The sequence below is a fragment of the Panulirus ornatus genome, chromosome 3 (genome assembly GCF_036320965.1).
Source record: "Panulirus ornatus isolate Po-2019 chromosome 3, ASM3632096v1, whole genome shotgun sequence".
NCBI lineage: Eukaryota > Metazoa > Arthropoda > Malacostraca > Decapoda > Palinuridae > Panulirus > Panulirus ornatus.
In genome coordinates this window covers 17,763,731-17,790,823 of record NC_092226.1, presented here as the reverse complement: position 1 = coordinate 17,790,823, position 27,093 = coordinate 17,763,731, and the positions used below count along the sequence as shown (strand labels likewise).

General features: G+C 41.0%; 1 protein-coding gene across 4 annotated transcripts in view; it reads left to right on the top strand.

Moving 5' to 3' along the window:
- The window catches only part of LOC139760900 (prostaglandin reductase 1-like), a 58,674-nt gene extending 31,824 nt beyond the window's left edge, over positions 1–26,850 (top strand). For all 4 annotated transcript variants that reach the window (XM_071684677.1, XM_071684668.1, XM_071684684.1 and 1 more), the window contains exons 7-9: positions 5,072–5,195; positions 12,477–12,595; positions 19,396–26,850. In XM_071684677.1, the coding sequence (XP_071540778.1) occupies positions 5,072–5,195; positions 12,477–12,595; positions 19,396–19,506 (354 nt within the window). In that variant the 3' untranslated portion in view covers positions 19,507–26,850. The remainder of the gene's footprint in view (positions 1–5,071; positions 5,196–12,476; positions 12,596–19,395) is intronic.
- Positions 26,851–27,093: the final 243 nt, after the last annotated feature.

Sequence of the window (27,093 nt, the reverse complement as noted above, 5' to 3'; positions counted from 1 at the left end):
TGCAAAGTGAGAGGGTCAGGGAGAATGGTTTGCTAAACATAGAGGAGGTAGTGAAAACTTTGCAGAAGATGAAAGCCGTCAAGACAGTGGGTTTGTATGGTATTGCAGTGGAATTTAGTATAAAAGGGGGTGACTGTGTTGTTGACTGGTCAGTAAGGATATTCATTGTATGTATGGTTCATGGTGAAGTGCCTGAGGATTGGCAGAATGCATGCATAGTATCATTGTACAAAGGCAAAGGGGATGAAGGTGAGTGTTCAGATTACAGAGGTATAGTTTGTTGAGTATTCCTAGGAAGTTATGTGGGAGGGTATTGATTGAGTGGGTAAAGGCATGTACAGAGAATCAGATTGGGGAAGAGCAGTGTGGTTCAGAAGTGGTAGAGGATGTGTGGATCAGGTGTTTGCTTTGAAGAACATGTGTGAGAAATACTTAGATAACATGGATTTATATGTGGCATTTATGGATCTGGAGAAGGCATATTCTCTGGAAGGTATTAAGAGTATATGGTGTGGGAGGTAAGTTGCTAGAAGTAGTGAAAAGTTTTTATCAAGGATGTAAGGCATGTGCAAGTGTAGGAAGAGAGGAAAGTGATTAATTTCCAGTCAGTTTGCAGCAGGGATGTTTGATGTCTCCATGGTTGTTTAATGTGTTTATTGATAGGGTTGTTAGGGAGGTGAATGCAAGAGTTTTGGAGAGAGGGGCTAGTATGCAGTCTGCTGTGGATGAGAGGGCTTGGGAAGTGAGTCAGTTGTTGTTCGCTGATGATACAGCGCTTGTGGCTGATTCGGGTGAGAAACTGCAGAGGCTGGTGACTGAGTCTGGTAAAGTGTGTGAAACAAGAAAGCTGAGAGTATGTGAATAAGAGCATAAGTCTCTAGCTGTCATGTAATAATGCACCGAAAGCACAGCTCCCTTTCCACATCCATGCCCCACAGAACTTTCCATGGTTTAACCCAGACACTTCACATGCCCTGGTTCAATCCATTGACAGCACGTCAACCCCGGTATACCATATCTTTCCAATTCACTCTATTCCTTGCACGCCTTTCACCCTCCTGCATGTTCAGGCCCTGATCACTCAAAATCTTTTTCACTCCATCTTTCCACCTCCAATTTGGTCTCCCACTTCTCCTTGTTCCCTCCACCTCTGACACATATATCCTCTTGGTCAATCTTTCCTCACTCATTCTCTCCATGTGAGCAAACCATTTCAAAGCACCCTCCTACCACACATCTCTCTTACCCTATTATTACTTACTCGATCAAACCACCTCACACCACATATTGTCCTCAAACATCTCATTTCCAGCACATCCACCCTCCTCCGCACAACTCTATCCATAGCCCATGCCTCGCAACCATACAACATTGTTGGAACCACTATTCCTTTAAACATACCCATTTTTGCTTTCCGACATAATGTTCTTGACTTCCACACATTCTTCAAGGCTCCCAGAATTTTCGCCCCCTCCCCCACCCTATGATTAACCTCCGCTTCCATGGTTCCATCCGCTGCCAAAGCCACTCCCAGATATCTAAAACACTTTACTTCCTCCAGTTTTTCTCCATTCAAACTTACCTCCCAATTGACTCGACCCTCAACCCTACTGTACCTAATAACCTTGCTCTTATTCACATTTACTCTCAACTTTCTTCTTTCACACACTTTACCAAACTCAGTCACCAGCTTCTGCAGTTTCTCACATGAATCAGCCACCAGCGCTGTATCATCAGCGAACAACAACTGACTGACTTTCCAAGCTCTCTCATCCACAACTGACTGCATACTTGCCCCTCTTTCCAAGACTCTTACATTCACCTCCCTAACAACCCCATCCATAAACAAATTAAACAACCATGGAGACATCACACACCCCTGCCGTAAACCTATATTCACTGAGAACCAATCACTTTCCACTCTTCCTACACGTACACATGCCTTGCATCCTCGATAAAAACTTTTCACTGCTTCTTACAACTTGCCTCCCACACCATATATTCTTAATACCTTCCACAGAGCATCTCTATCAACTCTATCATATACCTTCTCCAGATCCATAAATGCTACATACAAATCCATTTGCTTTTCTAGGTATTTCTCACATACATTCTTCAAAGCAAACACCTGATCCACAGATCCTCTACCACTTCTGAAACCACACTGCTCTTCCCCAATCTGATGCTCTGTACATGCTTTCACCCTCTCAATCAATACCCTCCCATATAATTTCCCAGGAATACTCAACAAACTTATACCTCTGTAATTTGAGCACTCACTTTTATCCCCTTTGCCTTTGTACAATGGCACTATGCATGCATTCCGCCAATCCTCAGGTACCTCACCATGAATCATACATAGATTAGATAACCTTACCAACCAGTCAACAATACAGTCACCCCCTTTTTTAATAAATTCCACTGCAATACCATCCAAACCCACTGCCTTGCCAGCTTCCATCTTCCGCAAAGCTTTTACTACCTCTTCTCTGTTTACCAAATCATACTCCCTAACACTCTCTATCATCAAACACATTCAACAAACCTTCAAAATACTCACTCCATCTCCTTCTCACATCACCACTACTTGTTATCACCTCCCCATTAGCCCCCTTCACTGAAGTTCCCATTTGCTCCCTTGTCTTACGCACTTTCTTTACCTCCTTCCAAAACATCTTTTTATTCTCCCTAAAATTTAATGATACTCTCTCACGCCAACTCTCATTTGCCCTCTTTTTCTCCTCTTGCACCTTTCTCTTGACCTCCTGCCTCTTTCTTTTATACATCTCCCACTCATTTGCATTATTTCCCTGCAAAAATCGTCCAAATGCCTCTCCTCTCTTTCATTAATAATCTTACTTCTTCATCCCACCACTCAATACCCTTTCTAATCTGCCCACCACCCATGCTCCTCATGCCACAAGCATCTTTTGCACAAGCCATCACTGCTTCCCTAAATGCATCCCATTCCTCCCCCACTCCCCTTACCTCCTTTGTTCTCACCTTTTTCCATTCTATACTCAGTCTCTCCTGGTACTTCCTCACACAAGTCGCCTTCCCAAGCTCACTTACTCTCACCACTTTCTTCACCCCAAAATTCTCTCTTCTTTTCTGAATACCTCTACAAATCTTCAGCTTCACCTCCACAAGATAATGATCAAACATCCCTCCAGTTGCACCTCTCAGCACATTAACATCCAAAAGTCTCTCTTTTGTGCGCCTATCAATTAACACGTAATCCCATAATGCTCTCTGGCCATCTCTCCTACTTACATACGTATACTTATGTATATCTCTCTTTTTAAACCAGGTATTCCCAATCACCAGTCCTTTTTCAGCACATAAATCTACAAGCTCTTCACCATTTCCATTTACAGCACTGAACACCCCATGTATACCAATTATTCCCTCAACTGCCACATTACTCACCTTTGCATTCAAATCACCCATCACTATAACCCGGTCTCGTGCATCAAAACCACTAACACACTCACTCAGCTGCTCCCAAAACACTTGCCTCTCTTGATCTTTTTTCTCATGCCCAGGTGCATATGCACCAATAATCACCCATCTCTCTCCATCAACTTTCAGTTTTACCCATATCAATCTAGAGTTTACTTTCTTGCACTCTATCACATACTCCCACCACTCCTGTTTCAGGAGTAGTGCTACTCCGTCCCTTGCTCTTGTCCTCTCACTTACCCCTGACTTTATTCCCAAGACATTCCCGAACCACTCTTCTCCTTTACCCTTGAGCTTCGTTTCACTCAGAGCCAAAACATCCAGGTTCCTTTCCTCAAACATACTACCTTCTTTCTTTTAAACTATTCGCCATTTCCCGCGTTAGCAAGGTAGCGTTAAGAACAGAGGACTGGGCCTTTTTTGGAATATCCTCACCTGGCCCCCTCTGTTCCTTCTTTTGGAAAAAAAAAAAAAAAAAAAAAATCTGAGCCTTCGAGGAGGATGAGCACTCCCCGCATGACTCCTTCTTCTGTTTCCCCTTTTAGAAAGTTAAAATACAAGCAGGGGAGGGTTTCTAACCCCCCGCTCCCGTCCCCTTTAGTGGCCTTCTATGACACATGGGGAATGCGTGGGAAAAAACTGGAGGAAGTAAAGTGTTTTAGATATCTGGGAGTGGATCTGTCAGCAGATGGAACCATGGAAGCGGAAGTGAATCATAGGTTGGGGGAGGGGGCAAAAATTCTGGGAGCCTTGAAGAATGTTTGGAAGTCGAGAACATTATCTCGGAAAGCAAAAATGGGTATGTTTGAAGGAATAGTGGTTCCAACAATGTTGTATGGTTGCGAGGCGTAGGCTATGGATAGAGTTGTGCGCAGGAGGGTGGATGTGCTGGAAATGAGATGTTTGAGGACAATATGTGGTGTGAGGTGTTTTGATCGAGTAAGTAATGTAAGGGTAAGAGAGATGTGTGGAAATAAAAAGAGTGTGGTTGAGAGAGCAGAAGAGGGTGTTTTGAAATGGTTTGGTCACATGGAGAGAATGAGTGAGGAAAGATTGACCAAGAGGATATATGTGTCAGAGGTGGAGGGAACGAGGAGAAGTGAGAGACCAAACTGGAGGTGGAAAGATGGAGTGAAAAAGATTTTGAGTGATCGGGGCCTGAACATGCAGGAGGGTGAAAGGCATGCACTGGATAGTGTGAATTGGAATGATGTGTTATACCTGGGTTGACATGCTGTCATTTGGCTGAACTAGGGCATGTGAAACATTTGAAATAAATCATGAAATGGTCTGTGGGGTCTGGATGTGGATAGGGAGCTGTGGTTTCAGTACATTACATGCAACAGCTTGAGAGTGGGTGTGAGTGGATGTGGCCTCTCTTCATCTGTTTGGGAAACAGCGATCAAGTATGAAAAAAATCTTTAGTTTGTAACAAGGCATCACCATAAAGCCAAGATGTCTTTTTACACAGATAACATTGTTAACAGAACTTGGGTATTTTCTTCTCTTACATATTTTCTATTTAATTTTATTTTTAGGCATATTCTTTAATATACAGCATTTAGTTCTTGGCTAATTTCTCAACTACATGATAATGCCCTCTCTATAGGTTGGAGGGGAATTCACAGCAGAAGCACTACCTCACATGGCTGACTTTGGACGAATATCAGTTTGTGGTGCAATATCAACATACAATGATGAAGCCAAGGACTTTGGCAGAGCAGCTTTGAACAGTAAGTTATATCTCTAGAGCTGAATTTAGAAAAATGATTGTACTTTACATTAATGCCATTGCTGTATTTTTGTTATTACTTAACCTTCCATAGAGCTTGGAGAATTGTTGATGGTTTTGCAGTTGAATTTACTGAGAAAGGGGGTGATTGTGTTGGTGATTGGTTGATGAGGATATTTAATGTATGTATAGTGAAGTGCCTGAAGATTGGTGGAATGCATTTATAGTGCCATTGTACAAAGGCAAAGGGAATATAGGTGAGTGTTCAAACTACAGAGGCATAAGATTGTGTAGTACTGTTGGAAAATCGTATGGGAGGATATTGATTGAGAGGGTGAAGGCATTGGGGAAGAGCAGTGTGGTTTCAGAAGTGGTAGAGGATGTATGGATCAGGTGTTTGCTTTGAAGGATGTGTGTGAGAAACAATTAGAAAAAAGATTGATTTGTGTGTGACATTTATGGATCTGGAGAAGGCATATGATAGGGTTGATAGAGATGCTTTTTGGAAGGTCTTATGAGTATATGGTGTGGGAGGTAAGCTGCTAGAAGCAGTGAAAAGTTCTTATCAAGGATGTAAGGCTTGTGTGCAAGTAGGAAGAGAGGAGAGTGACTGGTTCCCAGTGAAGGTTGGTCTGCAGCGGGGGTGGGTGATGTGTCCTTGGTTGTTTAATTTGTTTATGGATGTGGTGGTTAGGGAGGTAAATACAAGAGTTTTGGAGATAGAGGTGAGCATGCAGTCTGTTGGGGATGAAAGGGCCTGGGAAGTGAGTCAGTTGTTGTTTTGCCAATGATACAGCACTGGTGGCTGATTCAAGTGAGAAACTGTAGTTGGTGAATGCGTGTGGAAAATGTGTGAAAGAAGAAAGTTGAGAGTAAATGTGAATAAGAGCAAGGTTATTAGGTTCAGCAGGGTTGAGGGACAAGTTAATTGGGATGTAAGTTTGAATGGAGAAAAATTGGCAGAATTGAAGTGTTTTAGATATCTGGTAGTGGACTTAGCAGTAAATGGAACCATGGAAGCGGAAGTCAGTCACAGGGTGGGGGGATGAGCGAAGGTTCTGGGAGCATTGAAGAATGCGTGGAAAGAGAATGTTATCTTGGAGAGCAAAGATGATTATGTTTGAAGGAATAGTAGTTCCAACAGTATTTTATGGTTGTGAGGCATAGCCTATAGAGAGGGTTATGTGGAGGAGAGTGGATGTGTTGGAAATGAAATGTTTTAGGACAGTAAGTGGTGTGAGGCGGTTTGATCAAGTAAGTAATGAAAGGGAAAGAAAGATGTGTTGTAATAAAAAGAATGTAGTTGAGAGAGCAGAAGATGGTGTGTTGAAATGGTTTGGACATAGGGAAAGAATGAGTGAGGAAAGGTTGACAAAGAGGATATATGTGTCAGAGGTGGAGGGAACAAGGAGAAGTGGGAGATCAAATTGGAGGTGGAAGGATTGAGTGAAAAAGATTTCGAGTGATGGGGGCCTGGATGTGGATAGGGAGCTGTGGTTTCAGTGCATTACACATGACAGCTAGAGACTGAGTGTGAGTGAATGTGGCCTTTAATGTCCGTTTTCCTGGTGCTACCTAACTGAAGCAGGGGACACCAATGCTGTTTCCTGAGGTGGGGTGGCACCAGGAATAGATTGAAGGCGAGCAAGTATAGATATGTTCATGCATATATATGTATATATCTGTGTATGTTTATGTATATGTATATGTTGATATGTATATGCCCTTTGACCATCTCTCCTTCTCTCATACATATATTTATGTATATCTCTCTTCATGAATAGTGCTATTCCTTCCTTAGCTCTTGTCCTCTCACCAACCCCTGACTTTACTCTCAAGACTTTCCTAAACCACCCTTCCCCTTTACCCTTGAGCTTCGTTTCACTGAGAGCCAGAACATCCAGGTTTCTTTACTTAAACATACTACCTTTCTCTCCTTTCTTTTCATCTTAGTTACATGTACACACATTCAGACACCCCAATCTGAGCCTTCGAGGAGGATGAGCACTCCCTGCTTGACTCCTTCTTCTGTATTGTATAGGGAATTGTATAGAGAATTTTTGACGTATATGAATATTGTATTTTATTAATTTGTAGATACCTCAAATGAATTGATGTAGGATGAACAGTTTTTATAGTAGAAAGCAGGTTGTTGGTTTTATGGTATCAGTCTATCTGTGTTACTAATGCCCATTCCCACCTGGAACTCCATCATAGGGATGGCCATGGCAATAGAGTCTCCATAACTTTTGAATTCCAGTGCTGCTTCTTAGCCTTTAGTGCCTTGCCCTTAACAAGCCACTGGCAGAGGGCAACTCCAGCAGTGTTTGCAGAGGCTCCTACCAAATGTTCCTACTAACTGTGTTTACCTAATGTTCTTGCGTAATGTCCTTACCTACCACTTCTACCTAATGTTTTTACCTGATGTTCCTGCCTATCTATAAGTTCCTACCTATTATTTCTATCTATTGCTCTTATCATTTTGCTAAAAGGTAGGGCTAGTGCATAGCACTCCCTGCAAGGAAATCTAGAGTTACAAAGAATGAGCTGTGTGAGTAGTGTTGTCAAGTGTTATGGTTGACAAGGAGAGAATGTATGTTTGTAGACAGAATGCCAGTAGTCCATGTGTTGGAGAGACAGAAAGAAAAGACATCTCCCTGGGTCAGAGAAGTGCAGCTTGACAATCACTGAAGTGCTGGCTCGCTATGCAGCCATAACTCTCCCAATACCCAGGCAGGTAGTACTGGTAATATACCTCCCTGGTCATTGGCTGCCTATGAACAACTACCTACTACCTTTTATGCCCTTACTGCATAGCAGAAGTGGATGTGATATGCTACTGTTTCATGGAATGGATCCTCATAAGTATTTGTCATAGGACATTCTGATATGAATACAAAAAATCTACTGTTTATGTAGTTAGATTGAGAATATGATTGAAATTTTATATTTGTTTAAAAGTGAAAAAAGCTAAAAGATGGTTAAGAATAGCAGATAAAACATGGGAAGTGGTGAGACACATAGAAGTGTTTACTTCATTGTATTATTTATATAGTTTGAATACTGTTAGTATAGATGGTTCAGGATGTAGTATGTGAAAGGTACCAAGAATGTTCATGATATTGGTTTCCAGGAAAATAGGGGTTTAGGGACCACAGGCAGAAAAATACTCAGAATGTTATATAAACAATGGATATAATGTACCAACTATTCCTCAAAACTTTAGTAGTTATTTGCTCATGCGAATCATAAAGGATACAAGAAACTGCTGAAGAGTATTATGCAGAAGATATACAAAGACTGTTATTTTCCGTATCATTCACAAAGTGGAGGATGTGTTTTTAAGTGAAGAGCAACTGGGACTCTAAGAGGTAGATGAGGTTTTCTCCAGCATTATTCTGAATAAGCAGTCGATTATTAGTTCATACAGTGGGTAAGAACCTAGTGAAGACAGATGTTTAGAAAAATGTATAATGAATACAATGAACTGTATCATTCCCAAGGAATGCAGTGAATTGAGCCACTTCGTTTTGAAAAATATATAAGAATTACATTTATCATTACCCTGGGGATAGGGGAGAAAGAATACTTCCCACATATTCCCTGTGTGTCATAGAAGGCGACTAAAAGAGAGGGAGTGGGGGGCTGGAAATCCTCCCTTCACATTTTCAATTTTCCAAAAGAAGGAACAGAGAAGGGGGCCAAGTGAGGATATTCCCTCTAAGGCTCAGTCCTCTGTTCTTAACGCTACCTCATTAACGCGGGAAATGGCGAATATCTATGAAAAAAACATTTATCGTATCATTCACCAAGTAAAATATTAGTGCTTTGAATTAAGTAACTGATCACTCTCCTCAGTGAATGCATTTTACCGTTATTTTTCTTAATAGGTAAGTTATTATTAGTGCATGAACTAGTCAAGAACCTACTTGGAGAACTTTTTTGAACATATGAATTATTACAACTCACATTATACACCAATTGGAAGTTGAATCTTTTGAGCAGGAGAGAAGTCAGGACCTCTAGAAAGACTGCATAAGGCTTTGTCCAACATTTTTTCCACATCTGTTGAATATGTAAATAATTATTACCTCTAGCTGGTGGAATTGAAGTGTTTTAGATATCTGAGAGTGGATTTAGCAGCTAATGGAACCATGGAAGTGAAAGTGAGTCACAGGGTGGGGGAGGGGGGAAGGTTCTGGGAGCGTTGAAGAATGTGTGGAAGGCAAGAATGTTATCTCGGAGAGCAAAAATGGGTATGTTTGAAGGAATAGGTGTTCCAACAATGTTCTATGGTTGCGAGGCATGGGCTGTAGATAGGGTTATGTAGAGGAGGGTGGATGTGTTGGAAATGAAATGTTTGAGGACAATATCCGGTATGAGGTGGTTTGATTGAGTAAGTAATGAAAGGGTAAGAGAGATAGAGAACAGAAGAGGGTGTGTTGAAATGGTTTGGTCTCGTGTAGAGAATGAGTGAGGAAAGATTGACCAAGAGGACATATGTGTCAGAAGTGGAGGGAATGAGAAATGGGAGAGCAAAGTGGAGGTGGAAGGATGGAGGAAAATGATTTTGAGTGATTGGGGCCTGAACATACAGGAGGGTGGAAGGCGTGCAAGGAATAGAGTGAATTGAAATGATGTGGTATACCGGGTTTGACATGCTGTCAATTGATTGAACCAGGGCATGTAAAGCGTCTGGGGTAAACCATGGAAAGTTTGTGGGGCCTGGATGTGGAAAGGGAGCTTGGGTTTTGGTGCATTACACATGACAGCTAGAGACTGAGTGTGAACGAATGTGGCCTTTGTTGTCTTTTCCTAGCGCTACCTCATGCACATGAGGGAGAGGGGGTGCTATTTCATGTGTGGTGGGGTGGCAACAGGAATGGATAAAGGCAGCAAGTATGAATATGTACATATGTATATATGTATATGTCTGTGTATGTATATGTATGTATATGTTGAAATATATAGGTATATATATGTGCGTGTGTATGTGGGTGGGTTGGGCCATTCTTTCGTCTGTTTCCTTGCTTTACCTCGCTAACATGGGAGATAGCGACTAAGTATAATAATAACAATAATATTACCTCTAGCAAACCACAACACTAAGGCCATTCATATGCAGACAGTCATACAATCACATCACAACATCCTAACACTGAAGTAGTAGCATCAAAAATGCAGCACTACATTACAATATTGTAACAGTAACTCACTCATAATACAATGAAATTCCACAGAAGTTTTAAATTGATCTTTTAAGCCCATACAGACAGGAATCCAGCATACTCTGTCCAGTCATTTTGAGTTGCATAGATACATTACTTAAAAGAAAAAAAATGTCCTCTAAAGGATAGCATAGCAAAGGCTCTCTCCCCACCCTCCACTCCCCCTGGCAACATGATAGACTGAAAACAGTAGAAAAATACCATGCAGGATAAATATGCCTGAAGGAAAGTTTTATAGAAAAGTCATAAAGTAGAATAAACATGAATATGTCATAGATCCCTCACCAGTGACATGCATCCCTTCACTTTGTGTTTTTAAGACAATAGTAAATATAAACTTGAGCTCTAGCCTCTTGACTGAATGGACAGTCACTTCCACAGAATGGAACACGAGTGATTCTGGACATCACTGAAGACACATAACATTTACTCCCATGTCAGTAGCAACACAGAAGCAGCACAGAAACTGAATGCCCTCAGAACACTGACTGACATGAGATTTGGACAAAAAAAAATCCTTAACATTTTCTGTAAGCAGTTCATCTGCTCCACACGAAACAGTGCTTCATCTGCATGGTCTTCTACCCTCTCAAAAGCAAATATAACAACACTGTAAACCACACAATGTAGTTTACTCCAAACTATCACTTGGTACCTAGCACCCACAAAAACTCAGCACTTATGCAATGAAACAGAGATCCTCCTGGGTTAATTCTACCTCAACATTTTCAGCACTCAGTTCTGTGCAACAGCATTAGATCCCCTCCCCCCCAAACTACTCCATAACTAACCACCAACCCCAAGTACAGTTATAAAGCTTACCCCTTTACACTTCAGCAACTTCTGCTCACAGATCCTCTAACCCCTAACATATATAACATCGACAAAACACATACACACTGAAGTAACTCATCGAGCACTAAATGGCTGCCCTACAGGTTCATTCTTGAACTCCACCCCACCAGACATATACCCTCAGAAGCAACATTCTTGAGACAAAGACAAGTCACACTTTCCAGTGTATGATTTGAACTTCATCCATCCCTGCAACACTTCAAACACCATTTTAACATATCCTGAGACCATTCATGCCTACAGTGCAACTACCAGAACAAACGAACCAAGCACTTGCTACTGAATTGCCCTGCACTTTCTACATATAGATTTGCACACATCATAACACTTTATGACCCATGTTTCTGACCATTGGGCTCACTTGCTTTTTGGTGAATATACCACCCATATTTTTTTAAGAATATTTTTTCCCTAATAAGAATTCTAAATATGATTTTAGTGCATGAATCAGTCAAGAAGTTATTTAAGAGAATTGTGTTGAAAATTTTATCGGAAGGTACAATTTACTGTATTTTTCAATGAGCATAATATAAATCTCTTGAATGGTACTTTAACTCTATGAATATGGGTTAGGGATGTGTATGACTTATTAGAGGCTATATGTGCTTAGTCCATCCCTTGGAATTGGAGATACATAAACAGATAGAAAGAGAACTGCTTATTCTCTCCATATTGATTATGAGGCATTGAAATGGTATTCATCCATCTGATGGATTTATTTTACAAATCAACAAGAAATTGGAATCAATTTTGGTTCTATTTATTGTTAAATCATTAGCCATTTCAGATATATCATATGACAGGGTTGAAATAGCCATTGCATTGCATATTAGGATTTCTTATCCTCAGCATTTATATTATGGGATCCTACGGTTGAAATAGCCTTTGCATTGCATTTTAGGTTTTCTTATCTTCAGCATTTATATTGTAGGATCCTAGTAAGTATATGAATTTGAGATCTAAGATGAAATATAATAATTTGTTTTTTATAGTAAGTGCATTTGTTCCTTTCTAAAGCTGCTTCTTTGCAAAACAAATAATTTTGATGATTAAGACAGTACTTTACCTTTGAAGTGGTCTTATTACTCCTGATTTCCATCAAGTCTGTTGCCCCTCCTCAAATCACTCATTCATGTTTTGTGTCAGTTTTCAAAACAGCACTTGGTAGATAAAATTATTTCTTCTATCCACTTTGATAGGTCCATTCAGTGAGGGTACACTCATCTGGAAGCAGCTCAAGATTGAGGGCTTTCTTGCTTTACGTTGGAAAGAGCGTTGGCTTGAATATTTGGAACAGATGAAGAAATGGATTTCAATGGTAAGTTGTAAACTATTTTTGAAGGAGTGTTTTATCATTGGTTTTATTGATTCATTTTTATAATTCTTTTCATATTTGATCATCATTCCCGCATTAGCGAGGTAGTGACAGGAAACAGACAAAGGAAGACACATCCACTCACATACACATATAAATACATATACATACATACATTTGCATGTATACTCTTTTTCATTCATATTCACCATTTCCCACGATAGTGAAGTAGCATAAGAATCAGATGACTGAGCATTTGAGGGAAAAATCGTCTATTGGCTGCCTTCTCTGTTCCTTTTTTTGAAAAAGTAAAACTAGAGGGGAGAATTTCTAGCCCCCACCCCTTTTAGTTGCCTTCTATGACATGCAGGGAATATGTGGGCAGTATTCTTTCTTCCTAGCTGCAGGGATAATTACATATAGATACATGTACTTATCAGTACTTGCTTGCCTTCATCCATTTCTGATGCCACCCTGCCCCACAGGAAACAGCACAAATGCATGAAGGAAAAGAAAAAGATAACATGTACATTATCTCCTTTTCCCCCACACTTGATGACTGTTCCGTGTCAATGAGATAGCACCAGGAAAAAGACAAAGAGAGGCCACATCTGTTCGCATCCATACACAAACTGCCATGTGTAATACACTGAAACCACAGCTTCCGATTCACATCAAGGACCCACAAACCTTTCCATGGTTAACCCCATATGTTTCACATGCCTTAGTTCAATCCATTGACGGCATGTTGACCCTAGTATACCTCATCATTCCAGTTCACTCTGTTCCATGTATGCCTTTCACCATCGTGCATGCTTAGGCCCCAGTTGCTCCAATTCCTTTTCACTCCATGCTTCCATCTCCAATTTGGTCTCCTGGCTCTCCTTGTTCCCTCCACTTTTGACCCATATATCCTTTTTGTCAACCTTTCCTCACTACTTCTCACCATATGTCCAAACCATTTCAACACACCCAATTCTGCTCTTTCAACCACACTCTACATATTTTGACACAACTCTATCCCTTTCATTACTTTCTCAATCAAACAACCTCACACCACATATTGTCCACAAGCATTTCATTTCCAACACATTCATCCTCCTCCACACAACCCTATCGATAGCCCTTGCCTCACAACGATATGATATTGTTGGAACTGCTGTTCCTTCAGACAGACCCATTTTTGCCCTCTTGAGATAATTTTCTCTCCTTCCACGCTTTCTTCATTGCTCACAGCACCTTATCCCCCTCCCCCACCCTGTGACTCACTTCTGCTTTCATGATACCTTTTGCTGGTAAGCCCACTTTTAGATATCTAAGTCCTTCTTTCCCCAGTTTTTTTCCATTCAAGCCCACATCCCAACTAACTTGTCCCTCAACCCTGCTGAACCTAATAACCTGGCTTTTATTTACATTTACTCTCAATTTTCTCCCTTCACATACTCTTCCAAATTGAGCCACCAACTGCAGCCTGCCACTTGAATCAGCCACCAGCATCCCATCACTGGCAAACAACAACTGACACATACCAGGCCCTCCCATCCCCAACAGACTGCACACTCACCCTTCACTCCAAGACTTTTGTACCCACCTTCCTCACAAACCCATCATAAGTAAATTTAACAACTATGGTGACATCAAACTCTGCTGCTACAGACCGACCCTCACCCACTGCTACAGACTGACCCTCAGTAGTAACCACTCACTCTCCTGTCCTCCCACTCATACACATAACTCACACCCCAGGAAAAACCTCCTACTGCTTCCACCATCCCAACTCCCACACCACACATTCCTAAGACCCTCCACCAAGCATCTCCACCAACCCCATCACATGCCCTCCCCAGATACATAGGTTTTTCTGAGCATTTCTCACACAAGTTCTTCAAAGCTAACACCTGATCCACACATCTTCTATCACTTCTGAAACCACCCTATTCCTACTCATTCTGATGCTCTGTACATTCTTTAACCCTCTCATACAACTTACCAGGTATACTCAACAAACTTATGCCTCTGTAGTTTGAATGCTACATGCCTTAGCCCTCTCAGTCAATAACCACCCATACAACATACCCAGTATTCCCATCAAACTAATACCTCTTTAGTTTGAACACTCTCCTTTATCCCCTTTAACTTTATACAGTGGCTCTATACATGCATTCTGCCAATCCTCAGAAACTTAACATGATCCTTACGTACGTTGAATATCCTTACCACCCACTCAATAACACAGTCACCCTCTTTCTTAATAAATTCAGCAGCAGTACCATCCACTCCTGCCACCTTGCCACATTTCATCATCTGCAAGGCTTTCCCTACCTCTTCCCTCTTCACCAAGCCAAGAGGGCAGTGTGAAATATTAAACAAATTATTATTTTTATCACCTAAATATGAGGATCACACATATATGATATATTTTTTTTTATTTTATTTTTTTTTTTTTTGCTTTGTCGCTGTCTCCCGCATTTGCGAGGTAGCGCAAGGAAACAGACGAAAGAAATGGCCCAACCCACCCCCATACACATGTATATACATACGTCCACACACGCAAATATACATACCTACACAGCTTTCCATGGTTTACCCCAGACGCTTCACATGCCTTGATTCAATCCACTGACAGCACGTCAACCCCGGTATACCACATCGCTCCAATTCACTCTATTCCTTGCCCTCCTTTCACCCTCCTGCATGTTCAGGCCCCGCTCACACAAAATCTTTTTCACTCCATCTTTCCACCTCCAATTTGGTCTCCCACTTCTCGTTCCCTCCACCTCCGACACATATATCCTCTTGGTCAATCTTTCCTCACTCATTCTCTCCATGTGCCCAGACCATTTCAAAACACCCTCTTCTGCTCTCTCAACCACGCTCTTTTTATTTCCACACATCTCTCTTACCCTTACGTTACTTACTCGATCAAACCACCTCACACCACACATTGTCCTCAAACATCTCATTTCCAGCACATCCATCCTCCTGCGCACAACTCTATCCATAGCCCACGCCTCGCAACCATACAACATTGTTGGAACCACTATTCCTTCAAACATACCCATTTTTGCTTTCCGAGATACTGTTCTTGACTTCCACACATTCTTCAAGGCTCCCAGGATTTTCGCCCCCTCCCCTACCCTATGACCCACTTCCGCTTCCATGGTTCCATTCGCTGCCAGATCCACTCCCAGATATCTAAAACACTTTACTTCCTCCAGTTTTTCTCCATTCAAACTTACCTCCCACTTGACTTGACCCTCAACCCTACTGTACCTAATTACCTTGCTCTTATTCACATTTACTCTTAACTTTCTTCTTTCACACACTTTACCAAACTCAGTCACCAGCTTCTGCAGTTTCTCACATGAATCAGCCACCAGCGCTGTATCATCAGCGAACAACAACTGACTCACTTCCCAAGCTCTCTCATCCCCAACAGACTTCATACTTGCCCCTCTTTCCAAAACTCTTGCATTCACCTCCCTAACAACCCCATCCATAAACAAATTAAACAACCATGGAGACATCACACACCCCTGCCGCAAACCTACATTCACTGAGAACCAATCACTTTCCTCTCTTCCTACACGTACACATGCCTTACATCCTCGATAAAAACTTTTCACTGCTTCTAACAACTTGCCTCCCATTTTTTATATTTATTTATTATACTTTGTCACTGTCTCCCGCGTTTGCAAGGTAGCGCAAGGAAACACACGAAAGAATGGCCCAACCCACCCACATACACATGTATATACATACACGTCCACACACACACACACACATATACATACCTATACATATACATATATACACATGTACATATAATTCATACTTGCTGCCTTTATTCATTCCTGCTGCCACCCACCACGCATGAAATGACAACCCTCTCCCCCCGCACGTATGCGAGGTAGTGCTAGGAAAAGACAACAAAGGCCACATTCGTTCACACTCAATCTCTAGCTGTCATGTATAATGCACTGAAACCACAGCTCCCTTTCCACATCTAGGCCCCACAAAACTTTCCATGGTTTACCCAAGATGCTTCACATGCCCTGGATCAGTCCATTAACAGCACGTCGACCCTAGTATTCCACATCATTCCAATTCACTCTATTCCTTGCATGCCTTTCACCCTCCTGCATGTTCAGGCCCCGATCGCTCAAAATCTTTTTCACTCCATTCTTCCACCTCCAGTTTGGTCTCCCACTTCTCGTTCCCTCCACCTCTGACACATATATCCTCTTTGTCAATCTTTCTTCACTTATTCTCTCCATGTGACCAAACTATTTCAATACACCCTCTTCTGCTATCTCAACCACACTCTTTTCATTATCACACATCTCTCTTATCCTTTCATTACTTACTCGATCAGACCACCTCACACCACATATTGTCCTCAAACATCTCATATCCAACACATCCACCCTTCTCTGCACAACCCTATCTATAGCCCATGCCTCACAACCACATAACATTGTTGGAACCACTCTTCCTTCAAACCTACCCATTTTTGCTTTCTGAGATAATGTTCTCGCCTTCCACACATTTTTCAACACCCCCAGAACCTTCGCCCCTCTCCCACCCTGTGACTCACTTTCATGGTTCCATCTGCTGCCAAGTCCACTCCCAGAAATTTAAAACACTTCACTTCCTCCAATTTTTCTCCATTCAAACTTACCTCCTAATGGACTTTTCCTTCAACCCTACTGTACCTAATAATCTTGCTCTTATTCACATTTACTCTCAGCATTCTTCTTTCACACACTTTACCAAACTCAGTCACCAGCTTCTGCAGTTTCTCCAAACTCAGTCACCAGCTTCTGCAGTTTCTCACCTGAATCAGCCACCAGTGCTGTATCTTCAGCAAACAACAACTGACTCACTTCCCCAGCCCTCTCATCCACAATAGACTGCATACTTGCCCCTCTCTCCAAAACTCTTGCATTCACCTCCCTAACAACCCCATCCATAAACAAATTAAACAACCATGGAGACATCACGCACCCCTGCCGCAAACCGATTTCACTGAGAACCAATCACTTTCGTCTCTTCCTTCATGTACACACGCCTTACATCCTCGATAAAAACCTTTCACTGCTTCTAACAACTTGCCTTCCACACCATATGCTCATAATACCTTCCACAGAGCATCTCTATGAACTCAATAATATGCCTTCTCCAGCTCCATAGATGCTACATGCAAATCCATTTTTTTTCTAAGTATTTCTCACATACATTCTTCAAAGCAAAAACCTGATCCACACATCCTCTACCACTTCTGAAACCACACTGCTTTTCCCCAATCGGATGCTCTGTACATGCCTTCACCCTTTCAATCAATACCTCCCATACAATTTCACAGGAATACTTAACGAACTTATGCCTCTGTAATTTGAACACTCACCTTTATTCCCTTTGACTTTGTACAATGGCACTATGCATGCATTCCGCCAATCCTCAGGCACTTCACCCTGAATCATACATACAATGAATATCCTCACCAACCAGTCAATTCAGCAACACAGTCAACCCCATTTTTTAATAAATTCCACTGCAGTACCATCCAAACCCACCGCCTTGCCAGCTTTCATCTTCTGCAAAGCTTTCACAACCTGTTTGTTTACCAAACTATTCTCCCTAACCCTCTCACTTCACACACCACCTTGACCAAAACACTCTATATCTGCCACTCTATCATCTAACACATCCAACAAACCTTCAAAATACTCACTCCATCTCCTCACATCACCACTACTTGTTATTACCTCCCCATTAGCCCCCTTCACCAATGTTCCCATTTGCTAACATGTCTTACGCACTTTATTTACCTCCTTCCTAAACTTCTTTTTATTCTCCCTAAAATTGAATGATACTCTCTCATCCCAATTTTCATTTGCCCTCTTTTTCTTCTTTCTCTTGACCTCTTGCCTCTTTCTTTTGTACGTCTCCCAGTCATTTGCACTATTTCCTTGCAAAAATTGTCCAAATGCCTCTCTCTTCTCTTTCACTAATAATCTTACTTCATCCCACCACTCACTACCCTGTCTAATCTGCCCACCTCCCATGCTTCTCATGCCACAAGCATCTTTTGTGCAAGCCATCACTACTTCCCTAAATACATCCCATTCCTCCCCCACTCCCCTTATGCCCTTTGTTCTCACCTTTTTCCATTCTGCACTCAGTCTCTCCTGGTACTTCCTCACACAAGTCTCTTTCCCAAGCTCACTTACCTATATGATAAAACTAATATTTTTTTATCACCTAGATATGAGGAATGATGATACTATAATTGTTTCTTTATAGATAAAATTAGCTGAATTTTCATTTGTTACTGCTTTATGTGAGGGGGAGAGAGAGTAGGATCTTATGTAAGGTACCATTCTTATGATAATATGATGTGGGTGACTGTGACATGTAATATTTTTTCTAGTCATGGTAGGACAGTGTTTGCCATATAGATAATTGGTGTAATCAAACATTAGCTGAGAATTAAATGAAGATGAGAACCATTAAATTGTCATTTCATGATAATAGCAGTGAACCATGCATCATTAATTGATGATTATAGCAGTTTAGGGGTTAAGGGTTTAATTTATGGAACCAGCACCTGATCAGCTATAGCTTCATACGAGTCACTAAACTTACCTTATTTTGAGTTGAACTTCTTGCCCAAAATGAAATGTAGAGGGGCCTTTAAGTATATGTTTCTGGCTTGCCCTGTTTATGCTGAAAAGAGTCTGTCTTTCTTCTTAGTCAGAATTAATATGATGGTATCATATTCTATTTTTCATTTTTTTCAGGGCATGATAAAATATAAAGAAACCATCACACAAGGATTTGACAATATGCCTGATGCTTTCATTGGGCTTTTTAAAGGTGACAACATAGGTAAAGCTATCATCATTCCCTAATGCATATAAGTTTGTAAACTGATTCTGCAAGCACAGAAGGATATCATTCCTTTGCTTTAATGTTTATTGCTCAGGAGCCATTCAAAATTTGAACATTTTCATAGGACTACAGGAAATACAAATATTCATGAACCCCTTTCTCTGAGATTAGCTACTTTTATTTTCTTTTTATCCTAGTTTACCATTTTCTTCATAGTGAGGTAGTGCCAGGAACAGAAGGTTTCATTTGCTCACATTCACCCTTTTGCTGTCATTTACTGTTCATGGCAACCAGAAAACCCTTTATCCATAGCCATGCCCACAGATCTTTCTTTGGTTTCCCTGGACCTCTTCAGGTGCCATTTCAGCCTATTGACACCACATTACCTTTTGTTTACCACATCACTCCAGGTTGTTATATTCCTTTCATGCTTCTCACCCTTTTTATGTTCAAATCCTAATAACTCGAAGCCTCTTTCACTCTGCCCTTGCATCTCCATTTCAGGTTTCCCCTCCTCCTTCTTACCTACGCTTCTGAAGCAAATATTCTCTTAGTCACCCTTCACTCATCCTCCCCACATTTCCAACCTGTAGCACTCCCAGATATACTGAGCTTAATACCCCACCTCTCATACAGTGTCATTTCTTACGTGATAAAACTCTCCTCACACTGCACGTTGTCCTCAGGCATATTACTTCCAATACATTCACCCTTTTCTATTCTCCATATAGAGTCCATAACTTCCACCCGTGCAGCACCATTGGGCCCACAGTACCATTAATCACACCCATCTGTTCCCTCATAGCTAGTGACCTCGCTCTTCAAAGCTTGTAGGACTTTTGCTGCCTCACCCACCCTGTGATTCATCTAACCTTCCATAGTTCCATCCACTCCCAAGCCCACCTTCAGTTACCTAAAATGTTCCACTTCCTCCTGATTCTCTCATTTCAAACATTCAAACCATCTTTTCTTTCCCATTTGCTAAACCACATACCCTTGCTTTAAATCACATTGACTCTCAACTAGTAGGTAATCATTGGTAGGCAGCCACTGACTAGGAAGGTATATTACTGGTTCTACCTGCTTGGGAATTGGGAGTGTCAGTTACAGCTGCATAGTGAGCCAGCACTTGAATGGTTCTCACTTTGCACTCCTTTGACCCAGGTAGCTTAAACAGATTAAACAGCCATGATGACACCACATACCCTTCATGCAGACCCACCTTCACCCTGTTCCCTTTCTGCTCACACATATGCCTTACTTTCTTGATAAAAACTACTTAATGCTTTTGGCACCTTTCTATCAATCTCTCTGTCTGTATCTCATGCCTGTTCCTTTCTGGAACTCCTCAAGGGGATGGCTACGGCAATAGGGTCTCCATAACTAGTTAACTCCAGTGCTGCTTCTTAGCCTTTATGCCTCACTCTTAACAGGCCTCTGACAGAGGGCAAGTCTGGCACAATGTTTACAGAGGCTACTATCTGATGTTCCTACTGACTGCTTCTGCTTAATGCCCCAACTTAAATTTTCCTACCTCCTACTTCTATCTACTGCTCCTACCATTTTACCAAAAGGTAGGGCTAGCACATAGTGCTCACCACAAGAAAATCTAGAGTTACAAAGAATGAGAGCTGTGCGAGTTAAGTGTTGTTAGGTATTATGTGTGACAAGGAGAGATTATGTTTGTGGTCAGAATGCCAGTAGTCCACATGTGGGTGAGGCAGAAAGAAAAGACAGCTACCTGGGTCAGAGGAGTGCAGCTTGACAACCACTGAAATGCCTGAGGATTGGTGTAATGCATGCATAGTGCCAATGTACAAAGGCAAAGGGGATAAAGGTGAGTGTTCAAATTACAGAGGTATAAGTTTGTTGAGTATCCCTGGGAAATTATATGGGAGGGTATTGATTGAAAGGGGTCAAGGCAGGTACAGAACATCAGATTGGGGAAGAACATTGTGGTTTCAGAAGTGGTAGAGGATGTGTGGATCAGGTGTTTGCTTTGAAGAATGTATGTGAGAAATACTTCGAAAAACAAATGGACTTGTATGTAGCATTTATGGATCTGGAGAAGGCATATGATAGAGTTGATAGAGATGCTCTGTGGATGGTATTGAGAGTATAAGGTGTGGGAGGAAAGTTAGAAGCAGTGAAAAGTTTTTATTGAGGATGTAAGGCATGTGTATGAGTAGGAAGAGTGGAAAGTGATTGGTTCTCAGTGACTGTCGGTTTGCGGCAGGGGTGCGTGATGTCTCCATGGTTGTTTGATTTGTTTATGGATGGGGTTGTTTGCGAGGTGAATGCAAGAGTTTTGGAGAGCAGGGCAAGTATGCAGTCTTTTGTGGATGAGAGGGCTTGGGAAGTGAGTCAGTTGTTGTTCGCTGATGATACAATGCTGGTGGCTGATTTGGGTGAGAAACTGCAGAAGCTGGTGACTGAGTTTGGTAAAGTGTGTGAAAGAGGGCAGCTGAGAGTAAATGTGAATAAGAGCAAGGTTATTAGGTACAGTGGGGTTGAGGGACAAGTCAATTGGGAAGTAAGTTTGAATTGAGAAAAACTGGAAGAAGTGAAGTGTTTTAGATATGTGGGAGTGAATTTGGTGGCAGATTGAACCATGGAAATGGAAGTGAGTCACAGGGTGGGAGCGTTAAAGAATATATGGAAGGTGAGAACATAATCTTGGAAAGTAAAAATAGGTATGTTTGAAGGAATAGTGGTTCCAACAATGTTATATTGTTGTGAGGCATGGTCTAAAGATAAGGTTGTATGGAGGAGGGTGGATGTGTTGAAAATGGGATGTTTGAGGATAATGTGTGGTGTAAGGTAGTTTAATCAAGTAAGTAATGAAAGGGTAAGAGAGGTGTGTGGTAATAAAAAGAGTGTGGTTGAGAGAGCAGAAGAGTATGTATTGAAATGGTTTGGTCACATGGAGAGAATGAATGAGGAAAGATTGACAAAGAGGATATATGTGTCAGAGGTGGAGGGAACAAGAAGTGGGAGACCAAATTGGAGGTGGATGGATGGCGTGAAAAAGATTTTGAGCGATCGGGTCCTGAACATGCAGGAGGGTGAAAAGGCGTGCAAGTAATAGAGTGAATTGCAACGATGTGGTATACAGGGGTCGATGTGCTGTCAATGGATTGAACCAGGGCATGTGAAGCATCTGAGGTAAACCATGGAAAGTTCTTTGGGGCCTGGATGTGGAAAGAGAGCTGTGGTTTTGGTGCATCATACATGACAGCTAGAGACTGAGTGTGAATGAATGTGGGAATGTGGCCTTTATTGTCTTTTCCTAGTGCTATCTTGCACGCGTGCACGGGGAGGGGGGGTGTCAATTTCATGTGTAGCAGGGTGGCGACGAGAATGAATAAAGGCAGCAAGTATGAATTATATACATATATGTATGTACATGTATATATGTATACGTTGAAATGTTTAGGTGTGTATATGTGCTTGTGTGGACGTGTATGTATATACATGTGTATGTGGGCAGGTTGGGCCATTCTTTCATCTGTTTCCTTGCGCTACCTCGCTGACGCAGGAGACAGCGACAAAGTATAATAAATATAGTAAATATTAAGTAAAATAGAAAAAAATAAAAAATAGGGCAAATCAACCTAATGTTTTGCTGTTCAGTGCCAGTTGGGTCACATGGTTTGTTAACACTTCCAGATCCTTCTCTTCTACCTCACTACCAGTGGATAACTGACACATATAGGATGTTTCCCTGGGCTAACAGTTTAACATGTGCCAAATTATCGCCTTTAACTTCAATGCCCCACAGACTATTAAGAGTTTGCATAGTGCATTCTCCCAGCATATTTCATGGGTAACTGACTTTCTAGGATGGTAATGATAGATATTGGTGATATAAGGCATCACTACATCCAAGTAAAGTGTGCCTTCCAAATATGATACGGGAGGAAAAAGGCAAACAGTACAGATACGCCTTTCATGCCAGCACTATCATTTATACAACCCTTATCATTTTATGTGGGTAACTTGTAGTTTATAGGAGTCTTTTTTGGTGCCTGTCAAAAATGCGCCCTCCAATTTAGCTGGCAGGGGAAGTAAACATGTCTTCATTATCAACACCATCTGCTATTTATGCTCATTTATGAAGGTTAAGGATGTAGGTGATTGGCAACTCTCATCCCCTGTCATACAGTTTGTGATTCCATGAAAATATTCATAGATCTGAATGGCCCTTTAGAAGTAGCAATTGCAGCTAACTATTTTCTGTAGCTTTTGTGTATTGGTTAGTTCACTGTTGCCTTTTACAAAAAATTCACCTGATGCAGCTGTTGGACACTCTTTGAGTGTTTTTGAAGTGCACATCAAGATATATAAGTTTTTCATTTTGTATATCATTTCTAGACTGCAAATTATATTAGAGATAAATAAAGCTTTTATCAATGGTGGTATTCTTTTTTCTTATAAATGAAGTTGAGGACAGGTGTGAGTGCAGAGGCAGTATACACTTGATGTAACCCATATTCATTGGAATGGAATTTAAGAGAATTAAGTATTTACATTAGCAGATTGTATTCATGTAATTAAACTGGCTTTACAGTTCTTTCAGTTTTCATTAATTTATCTTTGGTGATGATATAATCTATGAGATTTGTATCATGAGGTAATTACATAATAGCTTTTACAGGATTTATTTGTATGCTCTAAAATTAATATGCAGTATGTGTATATCCACATCCCTGATGCCAGAGTTATATACAGAATAACATCAAAAATTCAGAAACTAAAAAATATGTAATGCATTTGTGTAATAGCTTTTTTTCTACATTGCTGGCATTAGCGAGGTGATGACAAAAATGAAAAAAGGCCTCATTGTCACTGAAATCACTGACCTTTCCATGGTTTCCATGACAACCTCATCTGCCCAGATGGCATGTCACTTCTTGTATGCCACATTACTCCAATTCATTCCATCTCAAGCATGACCTACACCCTTCTGCAAGTACAGAACCTGAGCACTCAAAACCTTTTTCACACTACCAGCCTTCTATTTGATCTCCTTTTCCTCATCCCCTTCATGCATGACACATATACCCTCGCTGCCAACCTCCCCCCACTCAATCTTTTCATGTGTCTAAACTGTTTCAGCACACCCTCTTCAACTCTCTCAAACATACTCTTATTATGACACTTCTCTCTTACTATGTCAATCAACCCTCCACACACCACACACTGTCTCAAAAATTAAATTTCTAATACATTCATCCTTCTCCATACTTTCTCATCTAGAGCCCATTCCTTGCATTCATGCACACTGTTGTGGCTATTATGCCTTCAAACATGTTTATCTTTGCCCCCCTTTTTTGGACATTCCTAAATGATCCCAGGAGTTTTGTTCCCTCACCGTACTTATGGCTCACTTCATCTCCCATTGTTCCATTCACTGCCATATCCATTCTCGGATATATAAAACCCTTCATTAACTTGAAATTTTCTCTTTTCAGATTCAAACCCCACCTAATCTTTGCACAGTTGAACCAACTAACACTGTTGTTACTCTCAACTTTCTCTCTGTATGCATTCCCCCAAACTTGGAAACCAATTTCTGTAGTTTCTTACTCAAATCTGCCACCAGTGCTGTGTCATCAGCAAACTGCAACTGATTTGCCTCCTAAGCACCCCTACCCTTAACAAATTGCAGACCTGTTCCTCTGTCCAAGTCCCTTGCATTTGTCTTCCTCACCACCCCATCCATAAACAAATTGAATAGCCATGGTGACAGCACACACCCTTCATAGTCCCACCCCTCCTACTCGCACAGACACACACACACACACATCTTTTTCTTTTGATGGAAACTTAATTGCTGCTAGCAGCTTATCTTGTATTCCATATGTTCGTTACATCTTCCATAGATTATCTCTCAACCATGACATAAGCTTTCTCCATACCCATTAACGTCATATACAAATATTTCAGATCCCCATATATACTCCCCCCCCAGTTTGATGCTATGTGCATGCCACCTAACTCTCAATTGCCACTTTCCCATATAACTTTCCTTATACATCTAAGATTTAAACATTTACATTTGTCCACCTTGCTTTTATACAGTGGCACTGTACAAACATTCCATTAGTCCTCAGGCATCTCACCATGAGCTATACATGCACTGAAAATCGTAACTCATCAATCAACAACATAATCATCCTCTTTCATTTCATTGCACACAAGGCTTTCACCACCTTTTCTCTTTTCACCATACTACTTGCCACAACTCCCTTAATTTGCAAATCCTCATGTCCAAAGTGTCCCACATATGCCACATATTAGTAAACACATTCAACAGTCCTACAAAATATTCACTCCATCTCTCTTCACCTCATTTCTGTTGTGACCACTTTCCTATTTGCCTCCATGACTGAGGTTCTCATTTGTTTTCATTTTTCTCAGGCTATCAGCCTCCCTTCAAAATACTTTTTTTTCTTCCTGAAGTTTCTGATAATCGCTCACTCCAACACTTATCTGCCCTCATTTTCAGCCCCTGTTCCTTCATCTTGACCTATTGGTTTCTTTTGTACATCTCGCAATCTTTTGCACTCCTTCCTCGCAAATAACACCCATATAGCTCTCTTTTCTCTTTCACAAGCAACTTGACTTCATCTCACCACATGTTACCCTTTCTCACCTTTCCACCTCCCACCGTCTGCATACCACACATGTAAGTTGTGCTTCTAAATACCTCTCATTCCTCACTCACTCACTTAGCTTCATGTACTCTCGCCTTTTGCCACTTTACATTCAGTTTCTCTTGGTATCTTTTCATATAAGCCTCTTTACCAAGCTCACCCAGTTTTCAAGCCCTCTTTCCCATATCATTTGCTCATTTCCTAAGGCCTCTACAAACCCTCATTCTCATCTCCACTAAGTCACACAAAAGAATTTAAATAGCAACAGATCATGGGGTCCATTCAAGGCTGTTTGTGACAGTGGAAGAGATCAGAAACTTGCACATTAGTGTGGTAAAAGTCAGAAGGCATACAGATAATTCAAAGAGAATATAACCAGCGAATTGTCATCATAATGAAGGAGGCACAAGTAAAGTAAGTCGTGGGCTTGAAGTGAAGTATATATCAAATCCTATTCTTTAATGTAATTGTAGCACTGCTTTTCACCACTAAGTTGTTCCATATGTTAACAGTCCCATTGAAGAAAAAGTGCTTTGCCCACAAGTTTATACCCATTACTTCCAGTAAAATCAGACGAATCAAGTCTTAAGTAACTTGTCAGATCAGGATTATCAAAGCCTTTGATTATTTTGAATACTTGTATTACATTACTTCTTAACCTTCTCTTTCCTATGCTGAATAAATTAAAGTTATATGACCTGCTATCATGGTTGTTTCTCAGTCCAGGAATTATCTTTATAAATGGATACTGTACTGTCTCCATTCTCTGTATGTTCATTTTTAGGTAGAGTGACCAAAACTGAGCACAATATTCAAGACTGTGGACAAACCAAACAAATTGTAAATAGCAAGGATGGTTTTCTTGGACTTAAATTCGAAGCCCCTACCTAGAAATGCTAGAATTTTGTTTGCTTTTTTCATTGCTTCTGTGCACTGGTTGCTTGGTTT